Below are 21,986 nucleotides of genomic sequence, written 5' to 3'. Positions count from 1 at the left end.
TGTTTCGTTTCTAAATGTCTGCGCAAGAGTGAAGGTTTCTCGCGAGAGAGTAACGGTTAATGTGATTGGATGTTAATTATTTGACTATGCTACCTGTATTTGACATTGTGTTGTTATTTCTCTGAACACAAGATGGTTTAATTTTATTTTTGGCAGTGAAACAAGGCTACCCTGGCGAGAAAAAAACTCACCCAAATGCATAGCCCCTTTGGAAAATATAAATGTACTGTTTGAAAATGTGAAGAATTAAAAATAAAAATAAATTATATATATATATGTTTGTTTTTTTATGTGAACCTTAAATTTTAATATTTTTATTTTTATTTGGGTACCACCAACGGCATTGTATGTACTACTCTGATGCGTTTTGCCTACAACAAAATATATTGCAGAGTTAGTTTCGCATACTAAGTCTTGCATACTGTAGTTCATTTTGTTGTATTGAAAGTGGCAAATATTCTGTTGATTTGATCCCAATTGCCACAGTAAAGGGAAACGTTGATAGCGTTAATTAACAGGGAAAACTTTAGAAAGTTGAGTGACGTTCAGTCTCATGTTTCTCTTGGTGGGCTGACACTGTATTTCGGGGCTGCTGTGTTCACAGGTGAGAGGGAACATCGGTTGGTGGTACAGTAACCAAAACATGTAGGAAATCACTGTTCTACACCATAACCTCATTTGAATTAATGGACACCCAACAGAATGTGATCTTCCGGTGTGCAGGCAATTATTAATCGCTGGCAGAAACAAATTACCTTAATCTATCTACCTCAATGATGTTGTTAATCATGCAGGAAAAGAGTGCAGGGAAGGAGGAAATCCATGTGTTTGAAATTACAGCATTGGTCTGAGTCTCTGAAACGAACATTTGCTTCAACATATTACTGAACGAACTGTATACAGATAAAAATGTATGCTGTTGCAAAATAATAACCAGCATCTTTCTACTTCTCTTACCATGACATGCTCCTGTTAAGAGCCCTGCTTTTCAGGACGTGACTTTTAGGATGTTAAGACAACTATCTCTTACAATGTGTGTATAAAATGTTTGTTATGCACAATGTGCAGGTTTCATAACAATTTTGGATGTTTTTTAATACATTTTTTATTTCACCTTTATTTAACCAGGTAGGCCAGTTGAGACCAAGTTCTCATTTACAACTGCGACCTGGCCAAGACAAAGCAAAGCAGTATGACAAAAACAACAACACAGAGCTACACATAAACAAACGTACAGTCAATAACACAATAGAAACATCTATGTACGGTATGTGCAAATGTAGAAGAGTAGGGAGGTAAGGCAATAAATAGGCCATGGAGATGAAATAATTACAATTTAGCATTAACACTGAAGTGATAGATGTGTAGATGATGATGTGCAATTAGAGATACTAGGGTGCAAAAGAGCAAGAGGATAAGTAACAATATGGGGATGAGGTAGTTGGGTGTGCTATTTACAGATTGGCTGTGTACAGGTACAGTGATCGGTAAGCTGCTCTGACAGCTGATGCCTAAAGTTAAGCTGGAGTCTTATATCTCCCTCTCTCAGTGATTTTTGCAATTCGTTCCAGTCATTGGCAGCAGAGAACTGGAAGGAAAGGTGGCCAAAGGAAGTGTTGGCTTTGGGGGTGACCAGTGAAATATACCTGCTGGAGCGCGTGCTACGGGTGGGTGTTGCTATGGTGATCAGTGAGCTGAGATAAGGTGGGGCTTTACCTAGCAAAGACTTATAGATGACCTGGAGCCAGTGGGTTTGGCGACGAATATGTAGTGGGGACCAGCCAACGAGAGCATACAGGTCGCAGTGGTGGGTAGTATAGGGGGCTTTGGTGACAAAACGGATGGCACTGTGATAGACTACATCCAGTTTGCTGAGAAGTGTTGGAGGCTATTTTGTAAATGATATCGCCGAAGTCAAGGATCGGTAGGATAGTCCGTTTTACGAGGGTATATTTGGCAGCATGAGTGAAGGAGGCTTTGTTTTGCGAAATAGGAAGCTGATTCTAGATTACATTTTGGATTGGAGATACAGTCTAACCAGACACCTAGGAATTTGTAGTTGTCCACATATTCTAAGTCAGAACTGTCCAGAGTAGTGATGCTAGTCGGGCGGCAGGGTGCGGGCAGCAATCGGTTGAAGAGCATGCACTTAGATTTAATTGCATTTAAAAGCAGTTGGAAGCCTCAGAATGTCACGACTTCTACCGAAGATAACCCCTTTCCCGATTCGGGCGGCGTTCGGCGCTCGGCGTCGCCGGTTTACTAGCCGCCACCGATCCCTTTTTCCTTTTCTGTTTTTTTTGTCTGTGTTCATTTTCACACCTGGTTTCAATTGCGTTTATTTCTGTGTGTATATAGGGCACTTGTTTCCTGCCTTATTTCGTGCGGGATTAAGCTTGTGTGGGGGTTTTGCGCTCGTTTATCGTTGATATTTCTTGTTCTCGTATTTACGCACATGTAGTTTATTTTCGGAACTGAGTTTGTTCCTCCGTGCGTTTGGCACGAGTTTCGGTTTTGTTTTCACTGATCTGCTCTATGAACTGTGAGACCTTATATAGAGGGATCTGTGCCAATTTTGTATTGGTGGACTATATATAGATATAATTATTATATTAAACACGCTTCTCAGTATCCCTGCTCTCCTGCGCCTGACTCCTACACCTCTCACCGAGACGCACCTTATCACACAGAAGGAGTGTTGTATGATATTGAAGCTCGTTTGGAGGTTTGTTAGCACAGTGTCCAAAGAAGGGCCAGATGTATACAGAATGGTGTAGTCTGCGTAGAGGTGGATCAGAGAATCACCAGCAGTAAGAGCAACATCATTGAGATATACAGAGAAAATAGTCGGCCCGAGAATTGAACCCTGTGGCACCCCCATAGAAACTGCCAGAGATCCGGACAACAGGCCCTCCAATTTAACACACTGAACTCTTACACAGTGAACCAGGCAAGGCAGTCATTTGATAAGTCAAGGCTATTGAGTTTGCCTATAAAAATGCGGTGATTGACAGAGTCAAAAGCATTGGCCAGGTCGATGAAGACGGCTGCACAGTACTGTCTTTTATCGATGGCGGTTATGATATCGTTTAGGACGTTGAGCGTGGCTGAGGTGCAACCATGACCAGCTCGGAAACCAGATTGCATAGTGGATAAGATACGATGGGATTCGAAATGGTCGGTGATCTGTTTGTTAACTTGGCTTTTGAAGATTTTAGAAAGGCATTGCAGGATGGATATAACAGTTTGGGTCTAGAGTGTCTCCCCCTTTGAAGCTTTCCAATCTTTGGGGATCTCAGACGATATGAAAGAGAGGTTGAATAGGCTAGTAATAGGGGTTGCAAGAATTTCGGCGGATAATTTAGAAAGGGTCCAGATTGAATAGCCCCAGCACCTGATGAGGGAATGCCAGATTTTGCAGCTCTGTCATGATCATCATGTTGTCTTGGATTTGCCGGAGTAGGAGAAATGGGAGGGGGGGGCTTGGGCAAGTGCTGCAGGCGTGCTGAGATGTTGCCGGTTGGTAGGTAGCCAGGTGGAAAGCATGCCAGCCATAGAAAAAATTCCTACCGCATTCGATGCTAAAGCAAAAACGCCACAAGGATTTTTGTGTTGCGTCAAGGGCAGTCAAAGTCATGAGCTGTAACCAAGGGCTATATCTGTTCTTAGTTCTACATTTTTTGAATGAGCATGCTTATTTAAGATGTGAGGAAAGCACGTTTTAACTTTTACTTGGTACTCATCCCGGATCCGGGAGCACCCCCATCAGTAAAAAAAGCTGACTAGCATAGCCTAGCCATAGCGTCACAAGTAAATACTGCATCTAAATATCATTAAATCACAAGTCCAAGACGACCAGATGAAAGATACACATCTTGTGAATCCAGCCATCATTTCTGATTTTTAAAATTTTTACGAGGGAAGACACAATATGTAAATCTATTAGCTAAACCACGATAGCAAAAGACACAACTTTTTTTCCCACCATTTTTCCTGCATAGGTTAGCTATCACAATTTCGACCAAATAAAGAATAGAAATGCCACTAACCAAGAAAACAACTTCATCAAATGACACAGTCTGATAACATATTTATGTTATGCATATTTTGCTAAAAAATGTGCATATTTCAGGTATAAATCACAGTTCTACATTGCAGCTGCAATCTGAAATAGTGCTGCTGAAGCAGCCAGAATAATTACAGACACCAGAATACCTCCTATACTCACTCACTATAAACATTTCTGAAAATACACAGCGTACAGCAAATGAAAGACCAACATCTTGTGAAATCCAGCCAATTTTGCAGCATTTTTTAAGTGTTTTACACCGAAACACACACCTATAGCATTATATTAGCTTTACCACAATAGCCAGAAACACAAGCGTTTACCAGCAGCAAGGTTAGCGATCCTAACAAACCAGCAAAAGATATATAATTTGACAACCTTCATAACTTCATCAGATGACAGTCCTGTACATCATATTACACAATGCATATAGGATTGTTCGAAAATGTGCATATTTAACGGCACAAATCGTGGTTATACAATGTGATTAGTAGTCAACTTCAAGCATCTGTCCGCGCCATCTTGGAGAGGCACCTAATCTAATGCGATAACTAATTCATAAACTTGACAAAAAAATCACAGGTTGGACAGCAAATGAAAGATATATTAGTTCTTAATGCAATCGCTGTGTTAGATTTTTAAAAATTAACGTTACTATGAATATACAGCAGTCGCGCTTTAATTAAAGCCGGAGACCGACACCGCCTACCATTGCAATGGCTGAATCTTGCTTTCACATTTTTCAACATAAATACGAATTAATAGCATAAAGACCTCTTACTATTTGTTGAGCTTCCATCAGAATCTTGGGCAAGGTGTCCTTTGTCCAGAACAATCGTCTTTTGGTTGAAAGATGTCCTCTTCAACCGTGTAATTAGCAGCTAACGTTAGCCATATGCCGGAGAGGTGTCCAACTCGCGACGACGCATGACAAAGAAATTCCAGAAAATCGCAATAAACTGATATAAACTGCTATAACTCGGTTTAAATTAACTACCTTATGAAGTTTTTAAGACAAAAAACTAATTAAATCAGAGCCGGAGATATGGAACTGCTAAACCGAAAGCTTTTCAGGACGCCATGCTTGGTGTCCCTCCTGCGTCAGGCCCCGCGTCGAAAAGGTCGGTACTTCCGTTCCAAGAGGTTTTATACTCCCCCAGATGGTGCTATCCGCTCCATTCAAAGTCTCACCGCTTACTGACATCTAGGGGAAGGCGTATGCAGTGCATGTAGCCCCATAGCTTATAAGGGAATTTATAAACCGACCCTGGAACAGAGACCTCAATTTCAGAAATCTCACTTCTTGACAGGAAGTGTGCTGTAGAATGAGTTCTGTTTCACTCAGAGAAATAATTCAAACGGTTTTAGAAACTAGAGAGTGTTTTCTATCCAATAGTAATAATAATATGCATATTGTACGAGCAAGAATTGAGTACGAGGCAGTTTAATTTGGGAACGATAAATGGTAACGTTGAAACAGCACCCCCTATATTGAGAAAAGGTTAAAGAGTAACCAGGCATCCTCTACTGACGGGATGAGGTCAATATACTTCCAGGATACCCGGGCCAGGTCGATTAGAAAGGCCTGCTCACTGAAGTGTTTTAGGGAGTGTTTGACAGTTATGAGGGGTGGTCGTTTGACCGCGGACCCATTACGCACACAGGCAATGAGGCAATGATTGCTGAGAAGACAGCAGAGGTGTATTTAGAGAGCAAGTTGATCAGGATGATATCTAAGAGGGTGCCCATGGTTACAGATTTAGGGTTGTACCTGGTAGGTTCATTGATCATTTGTGTGAGATTGAGGGCATCTAGCTTAGATTGTAGGATGGTCGGGGTGTCAAGCATATCCCAGTTTAGGTCAGCTAACAATACGATCTCTGAAGATAGATGGGGGACAATCAATTCACATATGGTGTCCACGGCACAGCTGGGGGCTGAAGGGGGTCTATAACAAGCAGCAACGGTGAGAGACTTGTCTCTGGAAATGTGGATTTTTAAAAGTAGAAGCTCCAATTGTTTGGGCACATACCTGGATAGTATGACAAAACTCTGCAGGCTATCTCTGCAGTAGATTGCAACTCTGCCCCATTTGGCAGTTCTATGTTGTTGGAAAATGTTATAGTTAGGGATGGATATTTCTGGATTTTTGGTGGCCTTCCTAAGCCAGGATTCAGAAACGGCTAGGACATCCGGTTTGGCGGAGTGTGCTAAAGCAGTGAATACAACAAACTAAGGGAGGAGGCTTCTAATGTTAACATGCATGAAACCAAAGCTTTTATGGTTACAGAAGTCAACAAATGAGAGCGCCTGGGGAATGAGATTGGAGCTAGGGGCTGCAGGGCCTGGGTTAACCTCCACATCACCAGAGGAACAGAGTAGGAGTAGGATAAGAGTATGGTTAAAGCCTATAAGAACTGGTTGTCTAGTGCCTTTCATAACAGAGAGTAAAAGGAGCAGATTTCTGGACGTGGAAGAATAGATTCAAGGCATAATGTACAGACAAGGGTATGGTAGGATGTGAATACAGTGGAGGTAAACCTAGGCATTGAGTGACGATGAGAGAAGTTTTGTCTCCTAGAGGCACCATTTTTAAACCAAGTGAGGTCAACACATGTGTGGGGGGTGGAACAAAAGGGCTAGCTAAGGCTTATTGAGCAGGGCTGGATGCTCTACGGTAAAATAAGTCAATAATCACTAAGCAAAACAGCAATAGACAAGGCATATTGACGTTAGGGAGAGGCATGTGTAGCCGAGTGATCATAGGGTCCAGTGAGTAGCTAGGCGAGCTGAAGACACAACGATTCAGACAGCTAGCGGGCCGGGGCTAGCAAGCCAGCAGATGGTTCTTCGGGGGACGTCGCAATGGAAGAGCCTGTTGAAACCCCCTCGGGCGATTACGTCGGCAGACCAGTCGTGACGGATCGGTGGGGCTCCGTGTAGGCAGTTAAAAGGGTCTAGCCAATTGGCAAAATAGGTATTGTCGCCCAAGAATTGGCTGATGGATCTCTTGCTTTAGGACAGAGACGTTAGCCAGGAGTAGCCACTCGGATAGCAGCTAGCTAGCTGCAATGATCCAGTGTAAAGGTTCAGAGCTTGCGGTAAGAATCCGGAGATGTGGTAGAGAAAAAGCAGTCCGATATGCTCTGGGTTGATATCGCGTTGTGCAGACTGGCAGGAATTGACCAGGATGAGGCTGGCTGATGTCCAAGTTAACAGTGATGCCGCTAGCAGTGGCTAACTGACTACTAGCTAGTAGCTAGTTAGCTGGATAGCTGCTGATGGGGGTTCCGGTTCTAAAGTGTAAAATATAGCAGATCCGTACCACATTGGGTGAGGCGGGTTGCAGGAGAGTATGTTCAGTCCATAGATGGAAATTGAGATTTAAAAAATATTTCCAAATATATACGAAATATATACGAAGAAAAATATACATGGGACGGGACAAACAGACGAAACAAGACAAATAAACGTCCGACTGCTACACCATCTTGGAATCTATGTAATGTGTTATAGACAAGATGCAGTGTGTTATAGACAAGTATTTATATTGCCTTAACATACATTAGGTTTATAGAACCACCAACAGTGATCTAGAATGTATTTTTCCTTTGAAGACTATTACCTGTCTTTCTCCATGTGAAAGATGAGTTATATGGCTCCCTGGTGGACAAACAGATGTCCACTGTATGGGGGCTTGTGTATAACACATAATAACAGTGTGAAAAGGTAGAAGTTAGGAGTTGCTGGAGTGTCAGATAAGCCTGTTTTTTTTTACTCATAAAAAGCCAGCAGTTACCCCATGTATTGTTGGGAATCACATAAAATTAAATAAAATGTTATTTGTCACATGCGCCGAATACAACCTTACCGTTAAATGCTTACTTACAAGCCCTTAACCAACAATGCAGTTCAAGAAATAGAGTTATTAAAATATTTACTAAATAAAATCAAGTAAAAAAATGTAATCAATCAAAAAGTTACACAATACATTTACATAACAATAACGATGCTATATACAGTGGGTACCCGTACAGAGTCAATGTGCGAGGGTACAGGTTAGTCAAGGTAATTTGTAAAGTGACTATGCGTAGATAATAAACAGCGAGTAGCAGCAGTTAAAAAACAAAGTATGGGTGGCCATTTAAATAGTACGGGTGGCCATTTGATTAGTTTAGTCATTCAGCAGTCTTATGGCTTGGGGGTAGAAGCTGTTAATTAAGGAGCCTTTTGGTCCGAGACTTGCTTTTCCAATAGTCTACACTGGCTTCCTGTTAAGGCAAGGGCTGATTTCAAGGTTTTACTGCTAACATACAAAGCATTACATGGGCTTGCTCCTACCTATCTTTCCAAATTGGTCCTGCCGCACATACCTACACGTACGCTACGGTCACAAGACGCAGGCCTCCTAATTGTCCCTAGAATTTCTAAGCAAACAGCTGGAGGCGGGGCTTTCTCCTATAGAGCTACATTTTTATGGAATGGTCTGTCTACCCATGTGAGAGACGCAGACTCGGTCTCAACTTTTAAGTCTTTACTGAAGACTCATCTCTTCAGTGGGTCATATGATTGAGTGTAGTCTCGCCCAGGAGTGTGAAGGTAAACAGAAAGGCTCTGGAGCAACGAACTGCCCTTGCTGTCTCTGCCTGGCCGGTTCCCCTCTCTCCACTGGGATACTCTGCCTCTAACCCTATTACAGGGGCTGAGTCACTGGCTTACTGGTGCTCTTTCATGCCGTCCCTAGGAGGGGTGCGTCACTTGAGTGGGTTGAGTCATTGACGTGGTCTTCCTGTCTGGGTTGGCGCCCCCCTTGGGTTGTGCCGTGGCGGAGATCTTTGTGGGCTATACTCGGCCTTGTCTCAGGATGGTAAGTTGGTCGTTGAAGATATCCCTCTAGTGGTGTGGGGGGCTGTGCTTTGGCAAAGTGGGTGGGGTTATATCCTTCCTGTTTGGCCCTGTCCGGGGGTATCATCGGATGGGCCATAGTGTCTCCTGACCCTCCTGTCTCAGCCTCCAGTATTTATGCTGCAGTAGTTTATGTGTCGGGGGGCTAGGGTCAGTTTGTTATATCTGGAGTACTTCTCCTGTCTTATCCGGTGTCGTGTGATTTAAGTATGCTCTCTCTCTAATTCTCTCTCGGAGGACTGAGCCCTAGGACATGCTCAGACTACCTGGCCTGATGACTCCTTGCTGTCCCCAGTCCCCTGGCCGTGCTGCTGCCCAGTTTAACTGTTCTGCCTGCGGCTATGGAACCTGACCTGTTACCGGACGTGCTACCTGTTCAGACCTGCTGTTTTCAACTCTCTAGAGACAGCAGGAGCGGTAGGATACTCTTAATGATCGGCTATGAAAAGCCAACTGACATTTACTCCTGAGGTGCTGACTTGCTGCACCCTCGACAACTACTGTGATTATTATTATTTGACCATGCTGGTCATTATGAACATTTTTAATATCTTTGGCATGTTCTGTTATAATCTCCACCTGGCACAGCCAGAAGAGGACTGGCCACCCCTCATAGCCTGGTTCCTCTCTAGGTTTCTTCCTAGGTTTTGGCCTTTCTAGGGAGTTTTTCCGAGCCACTGTGCTTCTACACCTGCATTGCTTGCTGTTTGGGGTTTTAGGCTGGGTTTCTGTACAGTACTTTGAGATATCAGCTGATGTACGAAGGGCTATATAAATACATGTGATTTGATTCTTGAAGGAGTTCCCACACATGCTGAGCACTTGTTGGCTGCTTTTCCTTCACTCTGCGGTCCAACTCATCCCAAAACATCTCAATTGGGTTGAGTTTGGGTGATTGTTGAAGCCAGGTCATCTGATGCAGCACTCTATCACTCACCTTGTTCAAATAGCCCTTACACAGCCTGGAGGTGTGTTTTAGGTCATTAGCCTGTTGAAAAATAAATGATAGTCCCATTAAGCGCAAACCAGATGGGATGGCGTATCGCTGCAGAATGCTGTGGTAGCCATGCTGGTTAAGTGTGCCTTGAATTCTAAATAAATGACCGACAGCAAAGCACCCCCACACCTCCTCCCCCATGCTTCACAGTGGGAACCACACATGCGGAGATCCTCCGTTCACCTACTCTGCGTCTCACAAAGACATGGTGTTTGGAGCAAAAAATCTCAAATTTGGACTCATCAGAGCAAAGGACAGATTTCCACCGGTCTAATGTCCATTGCTCGTGTTTCTTGGCCAAAGCAAGTCTCTTCTTATTGTTGGTGTCCTTTAGTAGTGGTTTCTCTGCAGCAATTCGACCATGAAGGCCTGATTCATGTCGTCTCCTCTGAACAGTTGATGTTGAGATGTGTCTGTTGCTTGAACTCTGTGAAGCATTTATTTGGGCTGCAATCTGAGGCTGGGAACTCTAATGAACTTATCCTCTGCAGCAGAGGTAACTCTGGGTCTTCCTTTCCTGTGGCGGTCCTCATGAGAGCCAGTTTCATCATAGCGCTTGATGGTTTTTGAGACTGCACTTGAATAAACTTTCAAAGTTTTTGAAAGGTTCCGGATTGACTGACCTTCATGTCTTAAAGTAATGATGGACTGTCGTTTCTCTTTGCTTATTTGAGCTGTTCTTGCCATAATATGCACTTGGGTTTTTACCAAATAGGGCTATCTTCTGTATACCCCCTATACCTTGTCACAACACAACTGATTGGCTCAAACGCATTAAACAAATCAAAATATATGTTATATTTGATATTCTTCAAAGTAGCCATCATTTGCCTTGATGACAGCTTTGCACACTTGGCATTCTCTCAACCATCTTCATTAGGTAGTCACCTGGAATGCATTTCAATTAGCATGTGTGCCTTGTTGAGAGAGAGAGAGAGAGAGAGAGAGAGAGAGAGAGAGAGAGAGAGAGAGAGAGAGAGAGAGAGAGAGAGAGAGAGAGGTTAGTGGTTAGTGGTTAGAGAGAGGTTAGTGGTTAGAGAGAGAGAGAGAGAGGTTAGTGGTTAGAGAGAGAGAGGTTAGTGGTTAGAGAGAGAGGTTAGAGGTTAGTGGTTAGAGCGTTGGGCCAGGAACCAAAAGGTTGCTAGATTGAATCCACCAGCTGACAAGGTAAAAATATGTCGTTCTGCCCCTGAACAAGGCAGTTAAACCACTTCCTACGCTGTCATTGTAAATAAGAATTTGTTCTTTAATGACTTGCCTAGTTAAATTAAAAACATATGTACATAACCTATGTTTGTTTATTTTAGCTTTTGTACTTCAACTATTTCCACATCATTACAAAACTGCATAAAGACATAATATGACATTTGAAATGTCTTTTTTCTTTTGGAACTTTTGTGAGTGTGATGTTTATTGTTAATTTTTTATTGTTTATTTCACTTTTGGTTATTATCTATTTCACTTGCTTTGGCAATGTAAACATATTCTTCCCATGCCAATAAAGCCCCTTAAATTGAAATTGAGAGAGAGGGAGTAAGAGAGAGACAGAGTCTGTAAGTAAATCCGAGCCACTCCATTTAGTATGATATGTTATGTCTGGTATGGTTAGATAAGACAGATGGTTCCTTAAGGCAAAATTAAAAGTGGGTGGTTGGTCAGGGTGGGTGTGTAAGCATATAATGCAAACGTCTAACAATCCAAAGGTTGTGAGTTTGAATCTCATCAAGGACAACTTTAGCATTTTAGCAACTTTCCAACAACTTACTACTTTTTAGCTACTTTGCAACTACTTAGCATGTTAGCTAACCCTTCCCCTAACCCTTTTAGCTAACCCTTTGCCTTACCCTAACTACCCTTTTAGCTAACACTTTCCTTAACCCTAACCTTAACCCTTTAACCTAACTCCTAAATGTAACCCTAGCTAATGTTAGCGAGCTAGCTAACGTTAGCCACTTAGCCAGAATTCGTAACATATCATACGTTTTTCAATTCGTAACATAACTTAATACGAATTGTAATTCGTAACATTTCATAAAAAATGTGTGATGGACATCCACAAATTAATACATACCATACGAAACGTAACATAGCATACTAAGTAAAGTGTCTCGGATTTACATACGGAATAATACTAAATGCTCTGAGACCATGTTGCAACCCAGAATTTGGTGCATGCTACACAGCGCCACTGTAAGGCTGTCAGTGGTTGGAAGAGGCGCAGAGTCAGAACATAGGCTACACAAGTTGTGGTGGAGGGAGTGAGTGCATGCTTAAATACTGTATAGCAGGCTACATGACCAAAGACCATGCCAAGTAAAGGTGGAGCAGCGACAGCGTGGCAAGATTCTTATCGATTGTTTTTAGAATCTACGCATTGTTATGCTTAACATTCGGGAACGAACGTCAAGATTCTGAAAAAATGCTATTTGAGAGAAAACCTGGCGTCTTTCGTTCTCGTATGCATATGAGAAAATCGTCGTGGAGTTCATGTGTCTTATTCGACGAAGTGGCAATGTTTAGAGCTTGCGGAGGGGCAGCCCTTTGGAGTATGGCTGAATATTTACTGTAATAGTTAGTCAGATGTAAAGCATAGGTTGAACGAGAAAATAGACAGAGACCGTGCGTCAGACACGTGCTGAATGTAGCCTACAGGGGCCGGTTACCCTCTGGATTTATTTTCTCGCTATAATACAAAGTAGCGGCTCCAAAGGATGCAGGTGAAAAAACAGAGGGGCTCGGACACGAGCACTGGAGAGGGTACCCGTAAAAAGTCATCATGCTTCTCAAACATCAAGATATTTTTGATATCGGAATGTGCGCTGATGTTGGCACAGGGCACTGTTGGAGCCTACCTGGTAAGTGAAACATTTTAAGCTGTGTCATTACGTCTGTGATGTCTCTCATGAGAACATCTGTCCAGACTCAGGTTTCATATGAATTCTAATACTTTGGGCCATTTTATCTTAGCTATAACTCCGTGCCAGTATTGAGCATGTAAGCAAAGTAGGCTATCTGTCATGAAACGGGCAAAAGCAATGACATAATGAGATACATTTTAGCCGGTTTAAAGAAGGCTTGACATACACCGGTGTTTTAAATACGCAGTAGCCAGTGCCCATGCCAGGCTAGCCCACATGTGGACTCAATATTCAATTCGAAACTAATTTTCGTTGTTGGTTGAGGAGTTTAACCTTGTCCATATATCCACAGCTAACATAGCCTATTTTCCCTCTGTCAAAACAAACCTGTTAATGATGGTTTGTTCTCCTAATGCCGCACCTAAATAATCCAAGTACCCAAAATAACACTGATTCCGTAGAGGACAACCATTTACAGGTGAGTTGTTAGTTTATGCGGCAAATGGCCCATATAGCTGTAATATACATGTAATATGCTGCAATAACACAATCTATTGATGTAGCTAGATAAGTGAAATTATAGGCCCCTGCCTGTATTATCAGAGTGCCAGGCTTGAAAGCAATGCTATCTTGTTTAAGAAGAGCAGACAAGCCTATTCAACTCTTTTATCTCAAGTTCACACCTGATGCTTCTGATATGCTATAGGCCTACTCTTTTGAACCGTTTAAATCGTTTTAGTCCTAATAGGTCCTCCTCACAGAAATATTTTCTATACTCCCTTCTCAAATTCAGTTGTCTCGTGATGATGTTCAACAGTTCGCTTATGGAATGAAACAACAAATTGTGGATGAGTGAATGAATTCCTTTATAGTAGGGTATTTTAAGTCACAAAGTGGTATGGTGGGCTAGTGCCACTTCCCAGGGAAATCAGAGATGTAAACTGAAATGCTTTGACCTTATTTGGAGTGGAACGTGTTATCTATTCTGTGCCACTGAACCAAAAGCCTCCTCCTGACCATGGGAACAGTGTAGCCTATGTGGATTAGGCATGTTGGTATCCAGTCAGAATTTCCTCTGTAAGGAGTGGACTTGGATTGTTGAGTCAAATGTACAATTAACAAGAATTCACCACTTCCTGCCTTTGATATGAAGTTTAATGAGCCCAAATTATTGAGAGGAATGTTTTCCAAAGTACTTTGTACTTAGTTTTTTCAATCTATTTTATTCTATTTTTAGAACATATTGTTATAACATGTTTTTAAAATCTATTTAGATGGACTAACTTTCTAACACTACTTGCTTGTGAACCAAGTAACGTTATCATCAAATTGGGCCTACAACCAGTAGTCTCCAACCTTTTCGCTCTGACTTGGATGGAACATTGCACACATTTTTCTGTGATGTGTCTCTCTGCTATGTACAGACTCGCCGGTCACAGTGGAAGGAATGGGTCTATCAGGATACCTCTGTGTGATAATTGGTCTAGTTTTGTCTCATTGAATTGAATGTAGTTGAAACGGAAGATGTCTCATCTGCAGCAGTGGCTGCAGGGGACACTGATGGCTTTTATACATAGGCACTTATAGCTTAGCTTAGCTAGAATGTTTACACCTACGGTATAACTACCATTTAAAGCCCTGTCTCACTTTGACTATGTAAATGTTTTCAACTACACTTTCCAGGAGTTTATTCTAAAGAAGGTTAACACACATTTAACTAATAAGGGTACACTTTATACTGGTGAGTAAAGATTAGCAAATTATGGATCTGAGAGGGAAGCGCATGACAGGCCTTCAACCATGCTCTATCGCTGTCAGCACAGGTAGTCTCTTTCACATGGCACCTGCTCCATTTGCATGGGTTGGAAACCAGGCACCAGCTACAGGGACAAGCTGATGACCCTGTCATGACCTTTTTTGAGGTCCTCCTGTGTCTGAGCTATTGTTGTATACATGATAGGGTGAAGCAACTTAAAGTGTGTGCTGGTAACCAGGGAGCCAGCCTGGAAGTCATGGGTCATGGCCTATGCTCTTGCTATACGTTAGCAGCTTACAATGGACTTTTTTACAGGCAACATAGTCTCTGGGTAAACAGTCAGTGCACATACCTGCATAGACAATTACTCTCAACACTATGGGGTTGTGGTATGACTCTCAGCTTCCCTAGTTTCATTTTGAGAATGATCTGGAAATGGTGTGTAAACCTACCTTAAGTTCTTAGTTCTCGGAAATTCAACAGAACTCTGTGGTTTCAGCCCACGTTGAATGTTGTGGTGATGAGTGACAGTGGTGAATTTGTTTGCTGTTACGTGCTCCATCTACGCATGGCAAAACAGGCTGAACTGTCTATGTACTTTATCATTTCCCCTGCATATATTAGATTTTCAAACCCAACATTAGTAGTTGATTATATTAATTCTACACGAAGTTTTCGAGACTTTCATGCGTTCAGGTTAAGCTATAGTTAAAGTTTGGTGTTACTACCTCGCCCTCTCCAATCTTGCAACTTGCCAAAACGTAATATTTTGGAATTAGACAGGGTTCTGTAAAGGCTTCTGGCAGACACTGAATTGCCCTTTTGAAAGGGCGTCTAGACAGCATAGGAACCTGAGACGCACTTCAACAGTTTTATTTAGCAAAGGGCTGTAGTTATGTCATAAACTGTGCTTACACAAGCCTCATCCGCTTGTTAAAAAAGGGTGTGGGGCTTGGATCCTCTCATTCTGGACAGGTGAGGTAATGTTGAGGCTAATCGGTCACATTGTCCACGAAAACACAGCCAGACAAGTTTGCATTGTAACCATGCTGCAATAAATACACCAAACCTTCCTGACTAACTGTGTTTACTTTTGAGTTCAAGATTCCAGGTGTATCTTAACTAGCTTTCTGTAGCTAGAGTTACTCATCTCTCTGCAATGTATACAGTCTTTTTAGATAACATAGACCTAACTATAAATATTTTTGTCAATTATTGAGTCTAGAAATGCAGTATATTTTTGTAAAATGCTTTGATGGCAGAGTGCATATACAACACATGGAATTTGGGGGACGGGTGCTCTTCTAAATTCACTGCTGTCAGGCCCACTGGTGCCCGAGTCTAGTCTGGGCAAGAGATGACATGATATGGTCTGCTTGGCCTGGCTGCCATTCCTCTGCTGTGGTGTGGTGGTGAAGTGGAGGTTCAGGAGTCTGTGCTGGTGTCTGCTGATAGGCCTTGTACATAGGATGACTGACATCACCACATTGATTTATAACACTTAAAAAACATTTTTTATTTTATTTAAGTAGGCGAGTCAGTTAAGAACAAATTCTTATTTACAATGACGGCCTACCCCTGCCAAACCCTAACTTGGACGACTCTGGGCCAATTGTGCGCCACCCTATGGGACTCCCAATTACAGCCAGTTGTGATACAGCCTGGTATTGAACTAGGGTCTGTAGTGACGCCTCTAGCGCTAAGATGCAGTGCCTTAGACTGCACCACTCAGAAGCCCAACCTGTGGTCGTGTTCAAATGTAATCAAAGTGTAGGTAGTTGAATTAGTATAGTTATTTCTCAGTCACACCTGCCATTTAAAGTAATCACTTTGTAAAGTCACAGAGAGAAGATCATTTTTCCTACTGGCAATGGCATCCTTCTCTAAGTTAGCTGTTATTTTCCTGTCCCCACGGCTCCTAAGAGGAGCTTAGTTTAGCATGTTAGCCTGTTGGACATCACTGTCTAAATGGAAGAGGACCGTGCCCTTTCAAGGACATTTTGGGACACATCCGAAAATAGTTTGATAATAGTTGTGAAAATATGACAGGTGGGATATGGCTCAGCAGTTGGTTCCCAGACATTGCAAACCCACATTATTTTTTATGAACTCTCTAAACAATACTCAACAATTTAATTTGATACATCTGAGGATCCACTCCTTTGAGAAGGGGCAGCCTATTGTACTTCCTACAGAGCAAAGCCCCATTTCCACTGGCACTTAGAATTAGGGCTGGCTCAAATAGAATTCTCAAATTAGAGCCCATTCAGGGGAAACCGGGAACATCGCAGACCATTTTCACAACTAATGCCAGCTCGATTAGATTTCGGGTTGGTGACGCCATTACTATGCAACCACCAGCTGATCACAGCTGGATGCTGACACCACGTTTAGCTAGCTCGTCTGAGCTTGTTGCCGTTACCTAGCACATGGACAACAGTACAGAGTCAGACATGGCACAAATTACCACCAAAGCTGGCTCCTTCATTAATTTTTGCACTGCACAATAAACTTTTATGAGAACAGTCAGCCCTCGAATGCTAGTTACCTAACGTTAGCTAGCAAATCAGAGTTTAAAAAGCTAGCTAGCTAACATTAGCTAGTAGTAATTTTAACTGGCCAGGTTGTGAAAGCTAGCTAGCTAACTACATCATCTACGTCTTACAAAAACTTGCCTTCATAGCAGTTACAAATGGGGTTTGGTAAGTCTGTGATGGGGTACATAATCACATGAAAAAATCTAAATTAGATAGAGATCAATTTAATCATTAGACGTAGTTAGGATCGTTATACTTAGTTAGGATCCTGTCTGATGAACTGAAATGCATTCCATGATGTCTGACTTCCATGTATTTTACCAACAATGGCAGAGGGGAGGCAAAATACCCTGCTGCCCCAACTTCCATCTAGAGACAGTGTTATGCTCTTATCTTTTACTTGCGTTAAATGCTGCACCATTAACTCAGAGAGAGAGAGAGAGCGAGAGCGTTTGGGGAGGATGCACTTTCCATAAAGCCATGCGAGTAACTGATGCAGTGCCCAGCTAATCAAAAACAGGGCTCCATCTTGGCAGAGAGATGATTTTACTCAGAGCACAATGAGAAACATCTGAAAGAGGTCTCAATGTGAGTCAGTATATCCAAAGGAAAGGGATTATTTACAAGGGCACAACCTCAATAACATGGTATTTTCATAGCCATGTCATATTTCTCTGAACCCTCTTGCATGCAACTTAATTCAAAATTCCACCGTGAAAACAATATCAAAATTTTTTCTCATTTGCATGTACCTGAAGTTTGGAAACCCATTGGCATGTTAATCCTTTTAATTCCAATATCTAGAGTTTTATGTAATTATTTTGTATTTCATTTGGGAAAATCACATCTTTCAGAGATTTTTACTATAGAAACATGTAATTTGTCTTATATATAGTTGTTTATTCTGTAATAACCAAAATGATATGTCACTTAAATAACCTTAATTTAGGACACATTATTTTTTCTCAATGTTTAGGCCTACAGTCTTGGTTACTTGGTTTTCAATGGTAATTGTAAAATACTGCACCCATCTGAGATGTGATTCAGTATACCAAAGGCCATTCATTGAACTGCATCAAATGTTGCAAGTATTCTTGTGGTAAAACAGTAACCATGATCCATGCCGTATTTATTTAATTGCTATTTGTAAGCTAGGTGTTTTCCCCCATTTTCCTCTCAATTACATACTTCTCAGCTAGTGTGAAAACAATTAGGCTTTACGCCTGGTAGTATTTTAGCCTCGTAATGATACCCTGTCATTTACGAAGTTAATCAGTTATGGGAAGTTAGTTATGATTGCCATTTATGAGCAACATATTTCCTCTGCTGTTGCTTTCTCAGGTGAGTGTCCTGACCACCCTGGAGCGACGATTCAACCTCCAAAGTGCCGATGTGGGTGTGATCGCCAGCAGCTTTGAGATTGGCAATCTAGCTCTTATCCTATTCGTCAGCTACTTCGGGGCCAAAGCAAACCGGCCAAGGTTGATTGGCTGTGGGGGTATCGTCATGGCGCTAGGAGCTCTTCTGTCAGCACTGCCAGAGTTTCTAACCAACCAATACGAGAACAAGCCAGGGCAGACATGGAGGACTGAGGTGGGCAGGAATGGGTGCGCCAACAGTACCAGGAATGGTGGGCAATATATAGAGGAGTTGTGTTCCAACAAGGCAAACACCAACATGATGTACCTGCTGCTGATTGGGGCCCAGATGCTGCTGGGGATTGGAGCCACCCCAGTTCAGCCCCTGGGTGTGTCCTACATAGACGACCATGTGAAGAGGAAAGACTCCTCTCTGTATATAGGTAAGTTAGTTAGATGCATTAATACACTATGGGAATACGTTGCTACACTACAGGATATGTTAATACACTATAAACCAGAATTACTACACACTGAGACCACTTCACACATGTCATTTTAATGAGGAAATATAACAGAAAAGGTGGACCATAGAGATTTAATAAAGGTTCAGGAGGGAAGAATCTCATTGTGTCATTGTGAGCCTCCATTTCTATTTAACTTTACAGTTTAACCTTACAGTTAAATAGAAATGGAGGATCACAATGACACAATGAGATCTTTGTCAAGGTGACAGAGACATCTTTGAGGGATAATTGGACATTTCACTGCAATATATTCAATTTCTTTCTGTAATTGAGTGTGCTCCTCTGTAGCTCAGCTGGTAGAGCATGGCTCTTGCAACACCAGGATAGTGGGTTTGATTCCCAGGACCATATATACATGCATAACTGTAAGTTGCTTTGGATAGTGTCTACTAAATGCCATATAGCTATTTTATATTGAAATATTATTTAAGAGAAGGAGATTGTTATCACACTAGCATTTCACAATCTATTTGTTCCAGTGCCAACGGGTTCATAAGACTACCCAAATTGGCCCATCTGTATGGTGGGAGGACAAACAGTGGTTGTGTTTGTCTTCTGATCACTGCCGGAAGGTGCAGTGTGTACACAGCCCTGCCTTTGAGTCAATACAGCATGAATGTATTCTCTGTGTTGTGCTCAGTCTTTCTTTTGTCCCCAAGCACAATCTGGCCCATGTGACTGCCAGGTGAGCAGATCTGTGAGGGGTTTATTATCTCCATTACATTTGTGCTGGAGTCACAGTCAAGTGCAGATGCCTGGGAGGAAACAGGAGCATAAAAGTACAAAATGTCTCCACTCAGCTGGCTTGCGCTCTCACACAGGTATTTGACCAACTGCTGACTTAGCTTTTCAAGGTTTAACAGTGTATTCAAAGCACTTTCTGAGCTAACCTTAAATAGCAGATGATTGTTTGCGAATGTACCCTGAGGATACTGTCTCTTTGCAGTGCCTTACTGCATCTTTGAATATATTTCACTGATGTTTGGTAAGATAAACTGTGGTCAGTCATCCCAACAAACTTCTCAAAATTAAGGGTTGTCTGGCTCTGACGTATTTGTTCTGCTGATTGTAAAGGCCAATGTATTGACAACACCCTAATGTTGTTCTGCCTTGCACATTGAGCATTCAGTATATGTGTGTCATGAGCCCCCCTTGTATAACCACAATTAAATCAAATGAAATTGTATTTGTCACATGCGTCAGATACAACAGGTGTGGAATTTACTGTGAAATGCTTACTTACGAGCCCTTTTCCAATATTGCAGACTTAAATAGTAAAAAAAATAATAATATAACAAAAAAAAGGAAATAGTAACACAATAAAATAACAATAATGATGTGAGTCAATGTGAAGGGGTATGAGGTAGTTGAGGTAATTGAGGTATTATGTACATGTAGGTAGGGGTAAAAGTGACTAGGCAATCAGGATAGATAATAAACAGAGTAGCAGCAGCGTTTGAAAGTGTGTCTATCTGTGAGTGTGTGTATGGCGTCAATATGCATTGTGTGTGTGTGTGTGTGTTTTGTGTGTGTGTGTGAGCATATGTAGTGTGTGTGTGTGTGTGTGTGTGTGTTTTGTGTGTGAGCATATGTAGTGTGTATGTGTGTGTTGGAGTGTCAGTGTAGTATGTGTGAGTGTGTATGTGGGTAGAGTCAGTGCAAGAATGTCAGTGCAAAAAAAAAGGGGGTTAACTGTTTATCAGTTATGGCTTGGGGGTAGAAGCTGTTCAGAAGCCTTTTAGTCCCAGACTTTAAGCTCTGGTACCACTTGCCGTGCGATAGCAGAGAAAACAGTCTATGACTTGGGTGGCTGGAGTCTTTGACAATCTGTAGGGCCTTCCTCTGACACCGCCTGCTATAGTTGTCCTGGATGGCAGGAAACTTTGCCCCAGTGATGTACTGGGACGTGCGTACTGCCCGCTGTAGAGTCTTATGGTCAGATGCCGAGTAGTTGCCATACCAAGCGGTGATGCAGCAGGTCAAAATGCTCTTGATAGTGCAGCTGTAGAACTTTTTGAGGGTCTGAGGGCCCATGTAAAATCTTTACAAGGGGGAAGAGGCGTTATCGTGCCCTCGTCATGACTGTGTTGCTGTGTTTGTGTGTTTACACACCATAACTTTGTTAAATATTTATTCTGATTGACTGAAGGGCGTACACAGGGCATGTTACATGACATCACAGCCTTTAGGCTAGATGCTGGCTGCTGGTTAAAATCTGCTGCCAGAGGAAGACCACCTGGAGAGATAATTCACAGTCATCTCACAAGTCGAGATGAAGCAAAAATCATGTCTATGATTGCAACGCTTTAAAGTCCTACAGTTGTCAAGGTTACAAAGAGATATCGTTGAGGGGTAATTGGACATTTCCGTGCAACATGTGCTCTTTCTTCTTTATTTTTTGCTGATAATGAGAGAGAGAGCATTGTTATATCGTTAGATAAAGCCACAAATCCTGATTAAAGCAGCCAGGTTTCCTAGTTTGATAAAGGCTGGCCGTAACGTGGTGTCCATGGATGCACATTAGCCTTTGATGGGATAGAGGTGACGTGGCTTGATGAATCAGCTGCTACATGCATGGCCTTGTTTGATATCTAAGCAGCACCACAGAATGTGAGAATGGCTGATTGGGAGACAAGGTCCTTCCTGATATATTTACTACATTAGTAATGGGGATGACATTTGTTAGTGTAACACTGATGTGTCGGTCAAACTCAAACCAAAGGCCTTCAGTGTCTTGTTTGATCTCAGGCCAACAGCATATACATTTGATGTCGGAAGTTTACATACACCTTAGCCAAATACATTTAAACTCAGTTTTTCACAATTCCTGACATTTAATCCTTGTAAAAATTCCCTGTTTTAGGTCAGTTAGGATCACCACTTTATTTTAAGAATGTGAAATGTCAGAATAATAGTAGAGAGAAGTAGAGTAGAGTGATAGTAGAGTGATTTATTTCAGCTTTTATTTCTTTCATCACA

The 21,986-nt window shown here is 42.0% G+C and overlaps 1 protein-coding gene across 1 annotated transcript in view; it reads left to right on the top strand.

The window, feature by feature from the left end:
* The first annotated feature begins 12,175 nt into the window (after positions 1 to 12,175).
* The window catches only part of LOC111962410 (solute carrier organic anion transporter family member 3A1-like), a 58,764-nt gene continuing 48,953 nt past the window's right edge, over positions 12,176 to 21,986 (top strand). The window contains exons 1-2 of the mRNA XM_023985483.1: positions 12,176 to 12,826; positions 18,464 to 18,923. Of these exons, the coding sequence (XP_023841251.1) occupies positions 12,683 to 12,826; positions 18,464 to 18,923 (604 nt within the window). The 5' untranslated portion in view covers positions 12,176 to 12,682. The remainder of the gene's footprint in view (positions 12,827 to 18,463; positions 18,924 to 21,986) is intronic.

This window comes from Salvelinus sp. IW2-2015, linkage group LG4q.1:29 (genome assembly GCF_002910315.2).
Source record: "Salvelinus sp. IW2-2015 linkage group LG4q.1:29, ASM291031v2, whole genome shotgun sequence".
In the NCBI taxonomy this organism is placed as follows: domain Eukaryota; kingdom Metazoa; phylum Chordata; class Actinopteri; order Salmoniformes; family Salmonidae; genus Salvelinus; species Salvelinus sp. IW2-2015.
This window is presented reverse-complemented; position numbering and strand designations above follow the sequence as displayed.